Source organism: Erinaceus europaeus, chromosome 8 (genome assembly GCF_950295315.1).
Source record: "Erinaceus europaeus chromosome 8, mEriEur2.1, whole genome shotgun sequence".
Lineage (NCBI taxonomy): Eukaryota > Metazoa > Chordata > Mammalia > Eulipotyphla > Erinaceidae > Erinaceus > Erinaceus europaeus.
In genome coordinates, this window is record NC_080169.1 from 83,972,665 (window position 1) to 83,993,682 (window position 21,018).

At 38.1% G+C, this 21,018-nt stretch overlaps 1 protein-coding gene across 1 annotated transcript in view; it reads left to right on the top strand.

Annotated features, from left to right (window-relative positions):
- Window positions 1–17,720, top strand: part of MDFIC (MyoD family inhibitor domain containing) — a 198,328-nt gene extending 180,608 nt beyond the window's left edge. Inside the window, exon 5 of the mRNA XM_060196471.1 lies at window positions 17,649–17,720. Within this exon, the coding sequence (XP_060052454.1) occupies window positions 17,649–17,692 (44 nt within the window). The 3' untranslated portion in view covers window positions 17,693–17,720. The remainder of the gene's footprint in view (window positions 1–17,648) is intronic.
- The last annotated feature ends 3,298 nt before the right edge of the window (window positions 17,721–21,018 follow it).

Here is a 21,018-nt window from a genome sequence, read left to right on the forward strand (position 1 = left end):
AAAAAAACAAACAAACAAACATTAGACAAAGGTAGAAAATATGTGTGGGAGCCCAGGGAGATAACCTAATGGGTATGCAGACTTTCATGCCCAAGACCCTAGAAGGTCTCAGGTTCAATCTACAGCACCAGCATAAGCCAGAGTTGAACAGTACTCTGGTCTTTCTCTCTGTGTCTCTGTATCTATCTCATTAAAATAACACAAGTAAATATAAAACAAAAAATATGTATGTGGGTAGGCCCACTGAAAAAGAAATAGTAGTACTTCTTTAAACATTGCTATAAGAATTCATATATTAACTCATTAAATATTCTTAAAGAGCTACTGGGGTAGATTCTATAAGTATTTTAGCTTTTTAAATATGAAAATGACAGCATAAAGATATTATACCACCAATCTTGTAGAAAAACTATTAGGGCAAGGGTAGAGCTTGAATCTAGGAGGTCTGGCACTACCATTAGTATTTGCGACCACTGTACTCTTCTGTAAGTTGTATTTAAGCATAATTTATAAATATCACCCTGGGTATGTTTATATGGAGTGTTTCATAAGGTGGATGAGGCTAGGTCTTCCACAGCCCGCCACTTAGACACAAGATTAATGTGTGGAAGCATCATTGGGGTCAACTACCATGCTGTTTTGTAAATTAACCTTGGTTGTGCTCTAGTCAGACTGCATTGGGAAGTGAAAGGTTTTTCATCTTGGGTCTTTTCATTTACTCACAGACTATGCCAGCTGTGCCCCAAGTGGATTACTCCTTGATATAATCTAAAAGCATTGCTATAAGATTACATTTATTTTTATTCAGAAGAGTGGAATGCTATTTTATAGACTTGTAGGGTGCAAAAGTGTAACAGGCTCTGGTGATGTTTGGCATCATAATTTAAATAAAATGCTCAGAACTATTAAGTGGAAAACTGTGTCATGATTACTTAGAAGGGATATACTTGTCAGACCTTTTGTTATTTCCATGAAAAAAATATTTTGCCTTAGACACAAAAGGCATTGTTGTTAGGTAAATGCCTGTTTAAAAGTATTATGAACTTTTGTGATTACTTTTATTTAGAAATTTATTTTTTTCTGAGAGTATCAGGGGGGCTGTTAGCAAATATTTTATTAAAATCACAAAAACAAATATGGATATAGTGGTAAGAAATTCTAGCTAATAAATGGACATTCATTAGCTTGATGTTTGCCTACACAAATGCTTAACATTAAACTGTGATCTGTCTTTCAAAGAAGATAATTTGCATATTCTTTTTATACTTGCTAGCCTTATTTGCCATCCTACCTCATATTGTGCCAAAATGACCCTCCTTTCATGAGTGTAAATAATATCTCCTTTATAGAGGCTTCAAAATGATTTCCTTATGAAGCTACTGTCCTATACATGAATCTCTTATAGGCCAAAAATTATCCCTTTACTTGACTATGATGAAATCTGTGTCCATGGAATTGTGTCAGATGAAAGATAATGTTCAGTAAGGAGAAACAGAGTTAAAATAAGTAAATAAGAATTTCATTAAGAAGAACATAAGACCAATTGGTTTTGGACTTATTTTTTTTTTCAATATCATTTTATTGAGGAAATGTTGATTTATAGGATTGTTGGTGTCACAAAAGTACATTTCTACATTGCAATAAGATAGGTATAAGTGAATTTCAGACTCAACCAAACCATCATCTTATTCCACCTCAGATACTTAGGTCCCAACTTCCCCTGAGTGTTCCTTTCTTCTGTCATATGGGTCACCAAATCTGCTATGACAGACTATGTTCCTTTATGGATTTATACTTCATTGTTTTTTGCTTTGCTTCTTATATCCAATTTGTAACTGATATTATCTGATATTTACTCTTTACTCCTTCTGGCTTATTTCATTCAACATGATTCCCTCCAATTCCATTCATGATATAGCTCTTTTTTTTAAAAAAAAATATGCTCTTTTCTTAAAAAATTCTATTTATTGGATTTAGAAAACCATAAGTCAAGAGGGAATGGGGAGACAGAGCAGAGGAGAGACAGAGAGACACCTGCAGTCCTACTTCACCACTTGTGAAGCTTTCCCTCTGCAGCTACGGACCAGGGGCTTGAACCTGGGTCTTTGAGCACTGTAATGTGAGCACTTAGTCTCTGTCTCTATCTCAATCAGTTGTGCCACCACCCAGATATCAATATATCTTATAGCCATGTAGTATTTCATTATTATTTATATATATAAATATACTTATATATTTATAGATACATCACAACTTTTTAAAAAATTTATTTATTCCCTTTTGTTGCCCTTGTTGTTTTATTGTTATAGTTATTATTGTTGATGTTATTGATGTTGTCATTGTTGGATAGGACAGAGAGAAATGGAGAGAGGAGGGGAAGACAGAAAGGGGAAGAGAAAGACACCTGCAGACCTGCTTCACAGCTTATGAAGTGACTCCCCTGCAGGTGGGGAGCCAGGGGCTGGAACCAGGATCCTTACGCTGGTCCTTGTGCTTTGAACCACGCTGTGCTATCGCCTGACTCCCATATCATAACTTTTTTTCCTTAATCCCATGCCCATCAAGGTCTCACCAATTTTCTTTAAGAAAATAGAACAAAAATTACATTATCTGGAACCAGAAAATACCTAGAATTACCAAAACAATCTTGAGAAAAAGAAGCATCACACTCCCAGATCTCAAACTATATTATAAGGCTACTGTAATGGAAACTGCCTCTTATTGGGACAAAAATAGATAAACATACCAGCAGAACAGAATTGAAATCCCAGAAATAAACCCCCACACCTATGGACATCTAATTTTTGATAAGGAAGACTAAACTACTAAATAGAGAAAGGAGGCTCTCTTCAATAAATGGTGCTGGCAAAATTGGATTGAAACAAGAAAGGAATAAACTGAACCATTTTATCTCACCAGAAGCAAAAGTCAACTCCAAATGGATCAAGGACCTAGATGTTAGACTAGGAACTATCAAATACTTAGAGGAAACTCTTTCCAATCTAAATTCTTTTCATACTTTACTTTTTTTTTTGCCTCAAAGGTTATTGCTGGGGCTCAGTGCTTGCACTAGGAATCCACTGCTTCTGTCAGCAATCTTTTTCACATTGTTGTTATTGTTAGATAGGACAGAGAGAAATTGAGAGAGGAGGGGAAAACAGAGAAGGGGAGAAAAAGACATCTGCAGACCTGCTTCACTACCTGTGAAGAAACCTCCCTGCAGGTGGGGAGCCAGGGGATCAAACAAAGATCCTTGCACAGTCAGTCCTTGCACCTTGCACTCTGTGCAATTAGTCCAGCACCATAGCGTGCAGCCCCTAATCTAAATTTCATGAGCATCTTTGATGATACAGACTCAATTGCAAGGGAGGCTAAAACAAAAATAGATCATTAGGGCTATTTCAAATTGAAAAGCTTCTGCACAGCAAAAGAAACCATCACCCAAACAAAGAGACTTCTTACAGAATGAGAGATCTTTACATGCCATACATCAGAAAAGTAACTAATAACCACAATATATAAAGAGCTCACTAAACTTAGCAACAAAAAAGCAAATGACCCAGTCCAAAAGTGGAGAGACAATATGAACAAAATATCATTATAGAAGAGAAACAAAAGGCCAACAGACATATGAAAAATTGCTTCAGGGAAATGCAAATAAAGACAACAATGAGATACCACTACAATGCTGTGTGAATGTCATTTATCAGAAAGGACAGCAACAACAAAGGTTGGAGAGGTAGTGGGTGCAAAGGAGCACTCCTGCATTGCTGGTGGTTCAACCACTGTGGAAAACAGTCTGGAGAACTCTCACATGGCTAGTAATGGACTTCATAACCCAGAAATTTCTCTCCTAAGGATATATCCAAAGAGTCAAACACACCATCCAAAAACATATATGTACACCTATGTTCAAAGCAGCACAATCTGCAATAGCCCAAATCTGGAAACTACTCAGGTGTCCAACAAAAAATGAGAGACTGAGAAAATTGTAGCATATATATAAAGGAATCTAAATTGGTCCAACCTCTGTGGAGAGCAGTCTGGAGAACTCTCACAAGGTTAGACATGGACCTTCTGTATGACCAAGTAATTTCTCTCCTAGGGATATACCCCAAGGACTCTATAACACCCAACCAAAAAGATATGTGTACATCTATGTTCATACCAGCACAATTCGTAATAGCTAAAACCTGGAAGTAACCCAGGTGCCCAACAACAAATGAATGGCTGAGAAAGCTATGGTATACATATACAATAGAATACTATGCAGCTATGAAGAACAATTAACCCACCTTATCTGACCCATCTTGGAGGGAGCTAGAAGGAATTATGTTAAGTGAGCTAAGTCAGAAAGATAAAGATGAGTATGGGATGATCCCACACATCAACAGAAGTTGAGAAAGAAGAACAGAAAGGGAAACTAAAAGCAGGATTTGACTAATTGAGAGTAGTTCTTGCATAGACTTCAGTTCTGAGTATATATTCCTTTAATCTAAGCACTTAATGTTTCAGATTTGTAAATTGATTAAATTCTAACACTGGGCTTAAATTGTTAATGCATTTCTAATAATTACTTTTTTAAATTATTATTTAAATTACACAGTTATATGTTAACAGAGCTTTAAATCCACATCAGAGTTCTGAATCTTCAATATCCCCACTGAAATCCACCACAGTTCACCTAAAATTGTACATATGAGCCAACAATCATCTTTACAACTATCTGTCCACATTTATTCATAATTACTCCCCTTTTCTGATTAAATTCTCTTTTCCCTCCAAGCCTCTCATGACAACATAATTACCTCTATGTGTCCCTCTCCTTTTCCCTCTCTCCCTCTCTCTCTCTGGGTGTTGATGGAGCTGGAGTACAAAAGCCCTTTTATCATCATCCTATCACTTCTCCCCCCACTGAGAGTATGGATCAAGGTTGTTTTTGGGTAGCAGAAAGTCGGAGTTCTGGGTTCTGTAATTGCCTCTCTGCTGAACATGGGTGTTGGCAGGTTGATTCATACTCCCAACCTGTTTCTATCTTTCCCTAATGGACCAGAGCTCTGGAGATGTGAGGGTCCAGGACACATTGGTGAGGTCCTCTGCACAGAGAAGTCTGAATGGAGTCATGGCAGCATCTGTAATTTGGTATCTGGAAGGTGGCATGACTTAAATTGAAACCAATTGGTTAATGGAAAGGAATCAAAAAGTGGGATTAGAACAGATAAGATTAGGAATTTTATGGTAGAAGAAAGCTAGAAGATCCATTTTAGGCATGTTCCTGGGGGCACACAACTATGGTAGTTTTGTTTGAGCTTGGTACCTAGCTTGAAATTGCATAAGAATATTGTCTCAGAGAATGGTGTCAGAGTGGAGAAAAAGAGCTAAAAAATTGGATTAGGGCAGAGAGTAGCTCCCGTTCTTGAAAAAAAAAAAAATCTGTGGCTAAAATCAACTTTTTAAATTTATCCATCTGATCCAGGGCATATCTATCTATATCTATCTCTATATCTGTCTATATATATATAATCACCAGAGCCTGTGTAACCTCTAAATCCCTATTGGTCTGAGCTTATAGCTCATGGTCATAAATGGGAACATTTCAGCCTGCACTTATTTCAGGACCAGTCTTTCTCAGGTGGCAGGGCAGGATACCCCCAGCCTCCCTTCAAGTACTGGAGCTATCCCTATCTTCATTGCTTTATGGTGAGGACAGGGTCCTGGGAGGGCCTACAGATGCCTGTCCTTATGGAAGCGACCAGTGGTGGTGGAACAAGGGATCCTTTAGAGCTCTAGACCCATCATATGTGTATGGGAATGCAAGGATTCCCTAACTAGGGTCCCAGATGATGAGGTGGTGGGATATTGACCATAAGGGCCATTATTAAGTGGTCCAGTCTCTTACCCTTATCAAATATGTGTTATCCTCTCTTTAACTGATGATCTTGGATTTTTCTCTCAGTTGTTTAGACAATGAGTATCATATTTTTGAGCACATCCATAGTTAATTTTTGGAATCTGTCTTCTTTGGGACTTTCTTCTAGGCTGTCCAGATAATTTAGTCTAAGTCCAATCAATTAGAGAATTTATGATGCCTTCTTTGGGCTCTTCAACCATTATTAAGCGCTTAGATTTTGAGTTATATAATTGCCCCTCGCTTATGGATACATGTACACTTATACCCAGTACCATAAACCCTAACATAATCTTATTTTTTTTAGAGGTTAAAATAATGGAAAGATGCAATGGGGTATATCTTTGTAAAATGAGATGATAAATAAAAATAAATATTTTATCTAGAAATGATATACTCTAGGCTACGCAAACACACTTAAAATCAATGGAGCAGATCTCTGAAACTATTTCTGTCTTTTACTAAGACCACCCCCCCAATTTGAATTTAACTATGAAGGTGTATTATTAGACATTACATGATTAACTCTCAAATTTAGACATTTCTTCCTTCAGGTAACTTATGTTTATCTTGTTTTTTGCTTACTTCTCTTTCCTCCCACTTCTGTGCATGATAAAGAAGTTCCATGTTACAATCTTTACTAAGAATTAAATATTTATATCTTGAAGAGGCCTAGAAGCCTTCTTCATTCTTTGACTTAAGTTTAATGTTATCTTCAACTGTTAAACTTTCCTTCTGTATTTGTTTTGTTTTTTTTTTTTGCTACTGCAGTTCTTGAAGAATATTAAGAAAATTCACATAGAAGTGAGGTGAATTGTTATACTCTATTACACAAATATATTCTTCTATTACTCTGCAGTTTTATACTCACTTTTTTTTTTTTGCTACCATATTTTATTCCCTAGTATCATCCCCAGGGTACCAAGTTGTGGGATTATATGAAAGCATGGTAGAGCATAGGGGAACTCTCCCATCTTTAAGATGGAGGTCTGAGAAGACACCCCACCTATCAGTCTCTCCCTTTTGAGGATAGAGCTTGGAGGGAAACACTTTTCTGACTCAATTTCCCCTTTGTCAGGCTTCACAAAGGACTTCAGCCTCTCACACTTAACTCATTCCCCTTCTGTAGACCAAATGGTTGCCTGCTTGAAAGTTCACTTAAAGTTCACTATGTTCACTATGAGTTCACCATCTTTTGTTCACATACAAAGTATATACTCCATCATTGCCTTGCCAGTAACTCAGCAGTGAGACACCTCACTTCCTGTATTCTTTGATCACCATGATTTACATAAAACTCTGCCCTTCTCTGTTTCATCTCACTCTGCTGCTTTAACCACCATGTTTTTCTTAATACCTTTAGATAATTAACAACTCTTGCTTCATGGTAACTAACTGCTTTGACCTTTTGGTATCTCATCAATTCCCTTCATTCCTAGCCCTCCCCATCATGGGGGTACTGGCCTTTTGAAAACCTATGATTACTGACATATGTGAAAAATGTTCTTTGTTCCACTTGCTATATAAGCTTGTCCGTCTCAGAATAAAATTGGAAGTTCATACCTGAATTTCACCGGGGGTTTCTTTCTGCATCACGCGACCACTAGAATAGGTGATGGGAAAGCCAGTGGCTTATCTCTGTTGTGAGGCCACCCACGTGAGCACCAGCACCAAGTCTTTGATAACTATATTTTCACTATCCCATCTGCTGAAAAACACTTTACTATGATGTTAAAACTTTAGTTAGTTTTGGAATTATTGACTGATACGATTTCATACACTGAGCGTGAAACAAATTAATCACTTTATCTTCACCACAGGTGAGAAAAAATTTTCAGCAATGCCATCAGGAACATGATGGACCCTTTTGGGGAGCCCATAGGACATTGCCCTCACTGTGGATCAATAATGGTAGAGAATGTTCTAACTTCTGAAGTGGGATTGGATAACATACTCTATCTGCCACCTAAGGAAGATGGGTCCTGAAATTAGCGCAACTTGTAAAGTTCCTACTTATGACCACAGAATGCGAGTTCAGACCTACAGGGATGCAGAAGTTACATAGATGACTAAGCTGAATATGGGGCCCAGATCAAATTGATGGGGTTAACAGTCAACAATATTTATACTTTTCCCATATTTGGGAGCTACTCTCTTCCCTGATCCACCTTTTTAGCCCTATTCCCAGCCATGGCATCATCTCCCCAGACAGTAAGTTGGGTCCACCTGCATATCAGATGTCAGGCTCAGGCAAAAACTAATAAAGTTATGGGCCCCTTGGAATATAACTAAAATAGACCTACTAGCTATTTTGAAAACAGTGACCCCAAATCTTCATCTACAATATTCCAGCCTTCAGGTTCATGATTAGTCAACAATTTCTATGGCTTTATATGTTAACTCTTTTTTTCATCCACCAGGTTCCAGGTGCCACCCAGACTTCCCTGGGCAGGCAACCCCACCAATATGTCCTGGAGCCCCGCTTCCCCAGAGATCTGCCCTACTAGGGAAAGAGACAGGCTGGGAGTATGGATTGACATGTCAATGCCCATGTTCAGCAGGGAAGCAATTACAGAAGCCAGACCTTTCACCTTCTGCACCCCATAATGACCCTGGGTCCATAATTCCAGAGAGTTAAAGAATAGGAAAGCTATCAAGAAAGGGGATAGGATACGGAGTTTTGGTAGTGGGAATTGTACCCCTCTTATCCTATGGTCTTGTCAGTGTTTTCATTTTATAAATAAAAATTTAAAAAAAAATTCAGAGCTAAAATCTCTCAGAAAAAGTACTATTCTTTTAATTTTAGGAGTTTAATTCAATAGTTATTCATACTTACTAAGTTTTAGGCACTAGTATATGTTCACAGAAGGAAGATACTCTTTCTTTTATTTTTTTTCTTCTTTTTTTGCCTCCAGGATTATTGCTGGAGGGTCAGTGTCTGCACTACAAATATACTGCTCCTGGAAGTCATTTTTTCCCACCTCGTTGCCTTTTTTGTTATCATCATCGTTATTATTATTGTCATTGTTGTTGTTGTTGTTGGACAGGACATAGAGAAATCCAGAGGGGAGGGGAGACAGACAGGGGGAGAGAAAGATAGACACCTGCAGAGCTGCCTCACTGCTTGTGAAGTGATCCTCCTGCAGGTGGGGAGCTAGGGTGCTCAAACCTGTATCTTTACCTGGTCCTTGCACTTTGTGCCAGGTGTGCTTACTTCACTGAGCTACCTCTGGACCCCCAATACTCTGTCTTTATTACCACTGTGATGATATTCATCAAAATCAATTAGCAGAGAGGTGATACATTTTTGAGAGACAATTCAATATATCTGTATGTAGACATTCCAGCCTGAACAAGTGATGTCCCTGACCTTACAGGGTTTAACTACGACCTTCATTGTCCTTTTCTCAGTCCAAAGAGACAGCTCAGTGGTAGAGTACAGACTTAGGTGACTGAGTTCAATGCTTATGTTAGATGCCAGAGCTGAACTACGCTTTCTTTTTCTGTTTTTTCTTCTCCTTATAATAAATAAACAAGTCTTATTGTAGAAAAGCAGGTTATGGGTGTGAGAGATACAATTGTAGGTCTCCGTGCAACTGCATAGACAAAATGTTCATGAAGCTGGTCCTCGAAAAGAGAGATGTAAGTCTCTGATTGTAGAGAAATGCAAATCAAGACAACAATGAGATATCACTTCACTCCTGTGAGAAAGTCATACATCAGAAAAGGTAACAGCAGCAAATGCTGGAGAGGGTGTGGGGTCAAAGGAACCCTCCTGCACTGCTGGTGGGAATGTCAATTGGTCCAACCTCTGTGGAGAACAGTCTGGAGAACTCTCAGAAGGCTAGAAATGGACTTACCCTATGACCCTGCAACTCCTCTCCTGGGGATATATCCTAAGGAACCCAACACATCCATCCAAAAAGATCTGTGTACACATATGTTCTTGGCAGCACAATTTGTAATAGCCCAAACCTGGAAGCAACCCAGGTGTCCAACAACAGATGAGTGGCTGAGCAAGTTGTGGTATATATACACAATGGAATACTACTCAGCTGTAAAAAATGGTGACTTCACCATTTTCAGCCGATCTTGGATGGACCTTGAAAAAGTCATGTTGAGTGAAATAAGTCAGAAACAGAAGGATGAATATGGGATGATCTCACTCTCAGGCAGAAGTTGAAAAACAAGATCAGAAAAGAAAACACAAGTAGAACCTGAAATGGAATTGGCATATTGCACCAAAGTAAAAGACTCTGGGGTGGGTGGGTGGGGAGAATACAGATCCATGAAGGATGATAAATGACATAGTGGGGGTTGTATTGTTAAATGGGAAACTGGGGAATGTTATGTATGTACAAACTACTGTATTTACTGTTGAATGTAAAACATTAATTCCTCAGTAAAGAAACAAACAAAAAAAAAGAAAATAGGGATGTATGCAAATCTCTCCATGCACACTGAGACGTGGGGCTGTGGCCACATGGAAAAACTGGCTACAGTAAGAGCAAACTCGATTACAAGAAGCATCTGAAATTCAACAAGGGAACTTCTGGAGGTTTAAGAGGGAGCTCTTCCCCTCCTGTTCCCACTCAGTAAGTAGGGGACCCAATAATGCTATGAGATTTACCTCCAGGATATTGAACAAGTTCCCATAGAAGAAAAACAAAACAAAAACCAAACCAAACCAGACCAGACCAGACCAGACCAGACCAGACCAGACCAGACCAGACCAGACCAAACCAAACCAAACCAAACCAAACCAAACCAAACCAAACCAGCAATGTATTCTGTTTTCAGCTAGGGAAGAGAAAAAGACACTATTTTGAAAGCACACCAAAGCGCTAAATTCAGCTTAATAGTATCTGCCCTCAGGGGAAACTAATTAACCAGAGGCTAACCTGTCGAGATATTCTCTGAGAATATTCTTTTAGCTGACTTGGGGGAAGGGAAGTACTTAATTTAAGAGAGTTTTGTCTTTCATGTGGGAGAAGTGAAATACACAGGTTCAGTCAACACTAAATGTCTGGTCCCACCAAGAAGGAGAAAAGAAAGAAAAAGAAAACTTGAGAAAAAATTGTGAAGTTTATAGTTTAGTTATAGGTTCATTGAAGAAGGGAGACTTAATCAAGTCTACAGAACTCTTCTCCTCTTTCCACACTGCACCACTAAATATTGTCTATTTACAACAGTTTATTTTACCCAATATAACATATCTTACTAATAAGAAAAAACTACTAGGCAATCCAAAGCAAAAAAAAAAAAAAAACATTTGAAGGCAAAGAGTAAACTTGAGAACTAGACACGACAGAGATGTTGGAATTATGAGACTAATAATTTCAAACAATTGATATTAATTAATTAATATTTATCATTCATTTAAAATTAATATACCAAGAACACTGCTGGATAAAGTCAACAGCAAGCAAGAACCAATGGCAAATATAGCAGGCAGGTAACCTTCTAGGAAGGAAAAAAAAAGTTAAAAATAAAAAATACTATAGCAGAAATACCTTTGATGTGCTCATGAATAGGTGGACATAACTGAAGAAAATACTCCATACGAAAGGATATGTCAATAGAATTTTCAAAAAGATAAAAGCAAAGAGAACAAAGACTAAGAATCGGAATATCTATAAATTATGGGAAAACTGCAGTTATTGTAAAATGTGTGAAAAGAATATCAGGAGAAGACAGGGAAAAGAACAGAAGAAACATTTGGAACACTAGTGGCAGAGAATTTCTATCAAATTAATGTTTTAAGAGAAGTAAAGATCTAGGAAGTTCAGAAAACATGTTTTAAGATAACTTCTAAATGTAAAATTACCTACACTAAGCTTATCATTCTCAAACTGCAGAGGAAAAATATTATAAAATACCCTGTACTCTGATGAATAAAAACTATGTACTAAATAACTTGAGTGCTATTTCAACTTTATGGACAAGAATAATGAATAGTATCAAAATGTTCGTTGTTTCCAGCTTGATTTATAGATTCATTTTAATCCTAACCAAAATCCCTGAAAATCATCCTGTGAGCAAAGTGATTTTGATGTCAATATATAAAGGCAAAAGATCCAAATATTCAGCATGATATAGAAAGAGAGAAGCAAAGTAGGAGATTCATACTATCTAACTTCAGATGTACAATAAAAAAAATTACAAACCTATTCGGAATTGTCAAAAGAATAGGCAAATAGATCAATGAAACAGAGAGGAGATCTGAATACAAAATTAAGTAACTTTTGACCAGCAAACAAAGGCAATACATGCAGAAAAGATACTTTTTTTTTTTCTGGCTTGAGAAACAATGTTGAATAGGAAATCCATATGCAATAATAACCTAGACTTAAATATTTCCCCAAATTTAAATCAAAATTGACCATAGATATAAATGTGAAAAAGAAACAACTATAAAACTACTAGTAGATAACACAGAAAACCTAGAAGATTTTGAGTATAGAAATGACTTTTGAAATACAATGCTGAAGTCATGATTCATATAAGGAAAAATTGATAGATTAGAACTCTGCCTTTGTTACATTAAAATAGGGATATGGGATTAAGTTTTTTATTCACTCTTGATTCAAATATTTGTAAATTGGGGTGATGTGTACAATACAGGATAATACTAGGAATTTTTAAAAGAAGCATTTTTTCATTTCAATCCTAATTAAACCCATTTCTTTTTTTTTTTTTTTTATTTAAATTTTTAATTTAAGAAAGGATTAGTGAACAAAAGCATAAGGTAGGAGGGGTACAACTCCACACAATTCCCACCACCCAATCCCCATAACCCACCCTCTCCCATGATAGCCTTCCCATTCTCTAGCCCTCTGGGAGCATGGACCCAGGGTCGTTGAGGGTTGCAGAAGGTAGAGGGTCTGGCTTCTGTAATTGCTTCCCCGCTGAACATGGGCGTTGACTGGTCGGTCCATACTCCCAGTCTGCCTCTCTCTTTCCCTAGTAAGGTGTGTCTCTGGGGAAGCTGAGCTCCAGGACACATTGGTGGGGTCTTCAATCCAGGGAAGCCTAGCCAGCATCCTGGTGGCATCTGGAACCTGGTGATTGAAAAGAGAGTTAACATACAAAGCCAAACAATTTGTTGAGCAAACATGGATCCCAAGATTGGAATAGTGGAGAGGAAGTGTTGGGGAGGTACTCACTGCAAACTCTAGTGTAATCCTGCTTTCAGGTATATATTTTGCAGTAGTTTATGGATACGTGTGCGCATACGCTCTCTCTCACAGAAACTGGTGTATGTCTAGGTTATGGGACTTTGTTAGAAAGTGAACTACCTGAGATGAAATTAGAGTGTACTATAAAAGGAAAGGTCTCACCCGAGTAATGAAGCTGAAGGGTTGTCATTCCACACGTGAAGTCTCTGGATACACTCTGAGGTGAAGCATGTTGAGATGGCAATCGTTGCTTTGGTTAGGTTGTGATGGGCGGATGCAATATTATTTGGTATGGATTGGGAGAAGCATACGGGAAAGTGAGCCCTATCCATGGGTGCCAGGACTGGGGGAAGTAGGGGCTCTATAGTGAAGATGTGAGGTTCCTGCTGTCTTAGGGTTCAAAAAGACAATCAATAGTTAATATTATCATCACATTATTTGTTAATTGGGTTAACTTTGAAAAGTCCCTTTGTTATGGTTTGCTGTACAGTACCCAGTATCTTGTATATAGCTGTGCTATTGGAAGCCTCCAATCTACTTGGTCTAGGCTTTTGAGAGAGTCCGCATATCAAATACGTAGCCTATCTATTAAAAAGATTCAGTTTGTCTCCTGAGAACCTTTGAGACATACAATTGATTTCCCCCTCTCATATTAATTAACTACTGATTTATATGTCTACATTTTGCTAGGAGTGTACATAAACACCATTCCCATCACCAAAGGACCGTGACCCATCCCTCCCGCCCATTCCCACCCCCCACTGGCCCAGAAAGCTACATGTCTACCCCTCACCACTGGGTTTTTTCTTTGGTGCCCTACTTACAATTTGATCAGGTCCTGCTTTTAGTTTCCCTTTCAGATCTTCTAAGTCAGCTTCTGTTGATGAGTGGGATCATCCCATACTCATCTTTAACTTTCTGACTCAGTTCACTTAACATAATTCCTTCTAGCTCTGTCCAAGATGGGTCAGAGAAGGTGGGTTCATTGTTCTTGATAGCTGCATAGTATTCCATTGTGTATATATACCACAGCTTTCTCAGCCATTCATCTGTTGTTGGGCACCTGGGTTGCTTCCAGGTTTTAGCTATTATGAATTGTGCTGCTATGAACATAGGAGTACACACCTCTTTTTGGTTGGGTGTTATGGAGTCCTTGGGGTATAACCCCAGGAGAGGAATTATTGGGTCATATGGAAGGTCCATGTCTAGCCTTCTGAGGGTTTTCCAGACTGCTCTCCACAGAGGCTGTACCAATTTACATTCCCACCAGCAATGTAAAAGGGTTCCTCTGTCCCCACATCCTCTCCAGCATTTGTTGCTGCTGTCCTTTTTGATGTATGCCATTCTTACAGGAGTGAGGTGGTATCTTAGTGTTGCCTTAATTTGCATTTCTCTGACAATCAGTGACCTAGAGCAGTTTTTCATATGTTTGTTAGCCTTTTGGATCTCCTCTGTGGTGAGTGTTTTGTTCATTTCCTCTGCCCATTTTTGGATGGGGTCATTTGCTTTTTTGCGGCTAAGTTTGCTGAGCTCTTTATATATTTTGGTGATTAGTTTCTTGTCTGATGTCTGGCATGTGAAGATCTTCTCCCATTCTGTGAGGGGTCTCTCTGTTTGTTTAATTGTTTCTTTGGATGTGCAGAAGCTTTTCAATTTGATGTAGTCCCATTGGTTTGTTTCTACTTTGGTCTTCCTTGCAATTGGGTTTGATTCATCAAAGATATCCTTGAGGTGTAGATGGGAAAGTGTTTTACCAATGTTTTCCTCTAAGTATTTGATTGTTTCTGGTCTGACATCTAGGTCTTTGATCCATTTGGAGTTGATTTTTGTTTCTGGTGAGATAAAGTGGTTCAATTTCATTCTTCTGCATGTTTCAACCCAGTTTTCCCAGCACCATTTATTGAAGAGAGCCTCCTTCTTCCATTTAATCCTTTGGGCCCCCTTATCAAAGATTAGATGCCCATAGGTGTTGGGATTTACTTCTGGGCTTTCAATTCTGTTCCACTGGTCTGTGTGCCTATTTTTGTTCCAGTACCATGCTGTTTTGATGATGATGGCTTTATAATATAGTTTAAGGTCTGGGAGTGTGATGCCTCCATTTCTGTTTCTTTTCCTCAAGATGGTTTTGGCAATTCTAGGTGTTTTCAGGTTCCAGATAAATGATTGTAGTGTTTGTTCTATTCTCTTAAAGAAGCTTGGTGGAACTTTGATGGGTATTGCATTAAATTTGTATATGGCTCTGGGGAGAATGTTCATTTTGATGATATTTATTCTTCCAATCCATGAGCATGGGATATCTTTCCATTTCTTGGTATCAGTTTCTATCTCCTTGAGTAGCGACTCATAGTTTTCAGCATACAAGTCTTTCACTTCTTTGGTCAACTTTATTCCTAGGTATTTGATTGATTTTGCTGAAACAGTGAATGGGAGTGATTTCTGGATGTCTTCTTCTTCAGATTTAGTGTTTGCATAAAGAAATGCCACTGATTTTTGTACATTGATTTTGTAGCCTGATACCTTGCTATATTGCCTAACAACTTCCAGTAATTTTCTACTGGATTCTTTAGGTCTTTCTATGTATACTATCATATCATCTGCAAATAGTGAGAGCTTGACTTCTTCCCTTCCAATCTGTATCCCTTTGATTTCTTTCTCTTGCCTGATTGCTATGGCAAGAACTTCCAATACTATGTTGAAGAGTAACGGTGACAGTGGGCAGCCCTGTCTAGTCCCTGATCTGAGGGGGAATGCTTTCAGCTTCTCTCCATTGAGTATGATGTTGGCTGTAGGTTTGCTATATATAGACTCCACTATCTTGAGGAATTTCCCATCTATTCCCATTTTTTGTAGAGTTTTGAGCATGAATGGGTGTTGGATTTTGTCAAAGGCTTTCTCTGCATCTATTGAGATAATCATGTGGTTTTTGGCTTTGCTTTTATTGATGTGATGAATGACATTGATTGATTTACGGATGTTGAACCAGCCTTGCATTCCTGGGATGAATCCCACTTGGTCATGATGAACAATCTTTTTGATGTGTTGCTGTATCCGGTTGGCCAAGATCTTGTTTAATATTTTGGCATCTATGTTCATCAGAGATATTGGTCTGTAGTTTTCCTTTTTTGTTCTGTCCCTATCAGCTTTTGGTATCAGGGTGATGTTGGCTTCATAAAAGGTGGAAGGGAGTATTCCTGTTTCTTCAATCTTATGGAATAGCTTAAGAAGTATGGGTATTAACTGTTTCCTGAAAGTTTTGTAGAATTCGTTTGTGAAGCCATCTGGTCCAGGACTTTTGTTGTTGGGGAGATTCTTAATAACGGTTTCAATTTCTTTGTCTGTGATTGGTGCATTTAGATTTTGTAGTTCTTCTTGGTTCAGTTTTGGAAGTGCATAGGTTTCTAGGAATTGTTCCATTTCTTCCAGATTCTCTAGCTTGGTGGCATTTAGTTCTTTATAGAAGTTTCGCAGAATTCTCTGGATTTCTGTGGTGTCAGTTGTGATATCTCCTGTATCGTTGACAATTCTATTAATTTGAGTCTTCTCTCTTTTTTGTTTGGTGAGTCTGGCTAGGGGTTTGTCAATTTTGTTTAATCTTTCAAAGAACCAACATTTGGCTTCATTGATCTTTTGTATGGTTCTTTTATTTTCGATGTTGTTTATTTCTGCTCTAACTTTAGTGATTTCTGTCCTTCTGGTTGCTTTAGGGTTCCTTTGTTCCTCTTCCTCTAAGTCCTTGAGGTGTGTAGTAAGTTCGTTCATTTGGGCTTCTTCTTGGTGTTTAATATGTGATTGTATAGCTATAAGTTTCCCTCTCAGTACTGCTTTAGCTGTGTCCCAAATATTTTGATAGGTTGTGTCTTCATTTTCATTAGTTTCCAGGAACATTTGAATTTCCTGTTTGAGTGAGTCTCTGACCCAGTGGTTCTTAAGGAGCATGTTGTTTAGTTTCCAAATTCTATGTCTTTTATAATTTTCTGTTTGTTGTTAAAAGTTAGTTTTACTCCACTGTGGTCTGAGAAGATACTTGGGATGATTTCAATGCTCTTGAATTTATTGATGCTGTCTTTGTGACCTAACATGTGGTCTATCCTTGAGTATGTGTTGTGTGGATTTGAAAAGAAGGTGTATTCCAGTTTTTTGGGGTGGAGGAGTCTGAAAATGTCCAAGAGGTCTAGTCTGTCAATCTCTTCATTCAATTCTCTTATATCTTTATTGGTTCTCTTCTTTGTTGATCTGTCTAAGTGTGAGAGTGGGGTATTGAAGTCTCCCACTATTATTGTATTACTATTGATGTATTTTTGAAATTCTTTCAATAGGTGTTTAATGTATTTAGATGGTCCCTCGTTGGGTGCATAGATGTTAATAATTGTTAAGTCTTCTTGGCTGATTGATCCTCTTATCATTATGTAATGTCCTTGCCTATCTTTTATTACTTTATTTAATTTTAAATTTATCGTGTCTGAGATGAGAATGGCTGTTCCTGCCCTTTTTTGTGGACCATTAGCCTGTATGATAGTTTTCCATCCTTTCACTTTAAGTCTGTGTTTATCTTGTTGTGACAGATGGGATTCTTGCAAGCAGCATATGGTTGGGTTATGTTTTCTGATCCATCCCCCCACCCTGTGCCTTTTGATGGGTGAGTTTAAGCCATTGACATTTATTGATATTATGGATTTAATGTATTGTAGTGCCATTGTTCTAAAAAACAATTTGTTTGCTCTGATATATTACAAGTATTATAGTGATGTTCTTGTTTATAAGAGGTCTTTTAATACCTCTTTCAGGGCCGGCTTGGTGATAGTTGCCTCCTTTAACTGTTGTTTGTCTAAGAAGGTTTTGATCCCTCCATCTAGCTTGAATGAAAGTCTAGCAGGATATATAATCCTTGGTTGAAACCCTTTTTCATTCAGGGCTCGATAGATATCTTGCCACTCCCTTCTGGCTTTTAGAGTTTGAGTTGAAAAATCTGCAGAAAGTCTTATGGGTTTTCCCCTGTATGTGACTTTTTGTTTCTCTCTTGCAGCCTTTAGGATCCTTTCTTTATCCTTACTTCTTCTCATTGTGACTATGATGTGTCTTGGTGTTTTCAGGTCTGGGTTGATTCTGTTTGGTACTCTCTGGGCCTCTTGCACCTTGATATCCTTTCTGTTATTCAGGTCTGGGAAATTTTCTTGTATTATTTCCTCTAGGATGTTTGCTTCCCCTTCCTCTCTTTCTTCCTCTGGCAGGCCAATTATACGAATGTTACTTCTTTTGAGATCATCCCATATGTCTCTGTTGTTGTTTTCAGTGTCTCTCAATCTCTTTTTAAGCTCTTTCACCTCTTTCTTAGTTTTCTCTAACTCATCCTCTGTCTGACTAATTCTGTTTTCTGCTTCTGTTAGTCTGCTTTCCCTTGCCTCAGCTTCTTTCTTCATTACAGCTATTTCAGCTTTCAGTTCTCTAATTGTCTCAAGATAATCAGTATTTTCCTTGGGGGTCTCAACTGTTGTTTCCCTAATACTGCCATTTCTTTCCTCCAATGTTGTTTTCATTTCTGTGATTAATAAGTTTATTATTGCTTGCATACTTTTCTTATCTATGGTTACTTCTGACTGATTTGTGGTTTCTTCTGGGCTCTTGTCTTCATTCATTGGGGTAGCAGTTTTATTTGTTTTTAATCTACCCATTTTTTTTTAATTTATGTGTTTCTCTCTTTTTTTTTTTTTTTTAATGTTCTGTTGTTCCTCAGTTGTTGTGTTTTGAGCACAAGTAACACTGTACTAAATACCTTTATGACAATTGCACTCACCAACCTCCGGAATAACCGTAGCAACTGAAGTAAGTATTGAAGGAGTTTAATCGTTACCAGTTAGCCAAACAATTTCTCCAGTCCGTGAAAAAATAGTAACCAAATCCCAGTGAAGAAAGAGAAAAGGAAGAGAGGATAGCAAGAATAGACAGTTATGCAAATTTACTATCCAGTGTATATTCTAAGGGTGACAAGAGTGTAAAGGGAACTAGAGCAGAGATACACACATAGAGAGTCCACTCTGGGTCAGATTTCTTCCCCAAAGTAATTCACAAATTCAGAAAGTCAAAGAAGAAAGAAGTGTATGACAAGATTAAAAAAAAAAAAAAAAAAGAGAGAGAGATTGAGAGAGATAAGAGAGAGAAAAGGGAGAAGATAGGAAGAAGAGTTGTAATTAAAGAGCAGTGCGAGGAACTTCCCAAATGTGTATCAGTGAATTAACAAAAAAAAAAAAAAAAAAACAAAAACCCTGTTTGGTGGTATGGGGTATCCTGCTAGTAGCTGGTCCCAGGCACTGCTTATGGGGGGAAGGGGGGCGGGCGGCGGGAAGGATGTATGCTTGAAAATTAAAAGGAAGAAAAAAGAATTTTTTCCCCCTACTCTAATTCTTAACCCAAATTAAGTTATAGAAACATCCTTGGTATGACCGTTATGGCCCCTTATTGGATGGCCTGCTAAAGGCAGAAAATCCTATTGTTTACACGAGATGTGTCCGGAGCTCAAAGGCTGGCCGCTTCTGCTTCTCCGGGCGCCATTTTCCGGGAAACCCCGCCCTCCAGACTTTTTTAAAGGATTTCTCAAAAATGAAAACTAGCTCCAAGTCCTTTGATCCAATGAGAGCTATACTCAAGAAGTCTTTGGATCCACCCTCAGGGTCGCGGTGGACCCTGGCAACTCCCAAGAGGCAGCCCCCGAGCTAAAGTGCTCTCTCCGGGTCCTCTGCCCGCCGTGCTCTGCAACCGGCGGAGGAGCCGCCTTCCCTGGCGGGCGGAGGACAATGCCCGGCGCACTCGCCTTGCCTGGCGCCGCCTGGGAATTCTGGCGCCCCGCTAGTCCGTGTCACCTTTGCTCTAATTGTTAACCCAAATTAAACTGTAATAACTTCTTTGGTGCCCCCCCCCCTTATTGACTGGCCTGCTAAAGGCAGAAAATCCTACCTTTGCCGACGATGCTATCAGAGCACTCGCTGTTAGCGACTTCTCAGGCCGTCGCCATATTAACTCCCCCCATTAAACCCATTTCTTTACTCTTTTCAAGAATAATCAATTTATTAGTCCGATTCTGGTTGTATAAATTTGCATATAATACATAACAAGTATTGATTATATATGTAAAATACTACAGCAATAGAATGTGGTATTCAGAAATATAAATCAATTAGCAGAAACATAAATTTACATAAATGATACCATTTGGTAGTTCTTACTTAGCAAGAAAGTAAATGCAGAAAGCTGATTTTGTGATATTTTTCCTAAAAAGTACCTGTATCTCTAAAAGTCTAACAACTCCTTTCAATTCTCACTGTGCTATATTTACTGTGATACATACTATATAACAGTTACAAAAAAAAAAAAAGAAGAATCTTTGCAATCCCAGAGTATCTTCAGTGATTTTGGTGAATGTTATGGGTAGAAAGCAATAAGATTCTACAAGCACACAGTTCACTTACTTGGTTCACATTTAATCTTCTCAAATTATTTAATTCTATGTCATTTTAAAGTTGCCTAGACTGATTTTCAGATTTCCAGTGTCTTTACTAGGATCTATTTTTGCCTTAGTGCACTGTGTCTACTTTATTGTTTTGCTCAAAAGCTAGCCCATTGAGATACAAGGCATTTTCTTCTCAGCCATACTTTATTGAAATTTCAACCAGTAGTAGAGTTTTCCTTTACCTGGATTTTTTGAAAACTCAGAGTGATCTTGGATTTTACATGATACTTTAATAATGTTGCCAATCCCTTGATAAGTTGTTCACATCAGCTATTTAGCACCAATACCTAAATCCTGGGAGTCACAGTGATTCTCTTCACGTTCTGCTACTACATTCCAAACGTTATGAATATTGAGTCGTACTTGCCCCAAAGCAAAAGCATATTCACCACAGTATTTGCTGATATCAGGAGTCTTGGGCCTCATTTTTA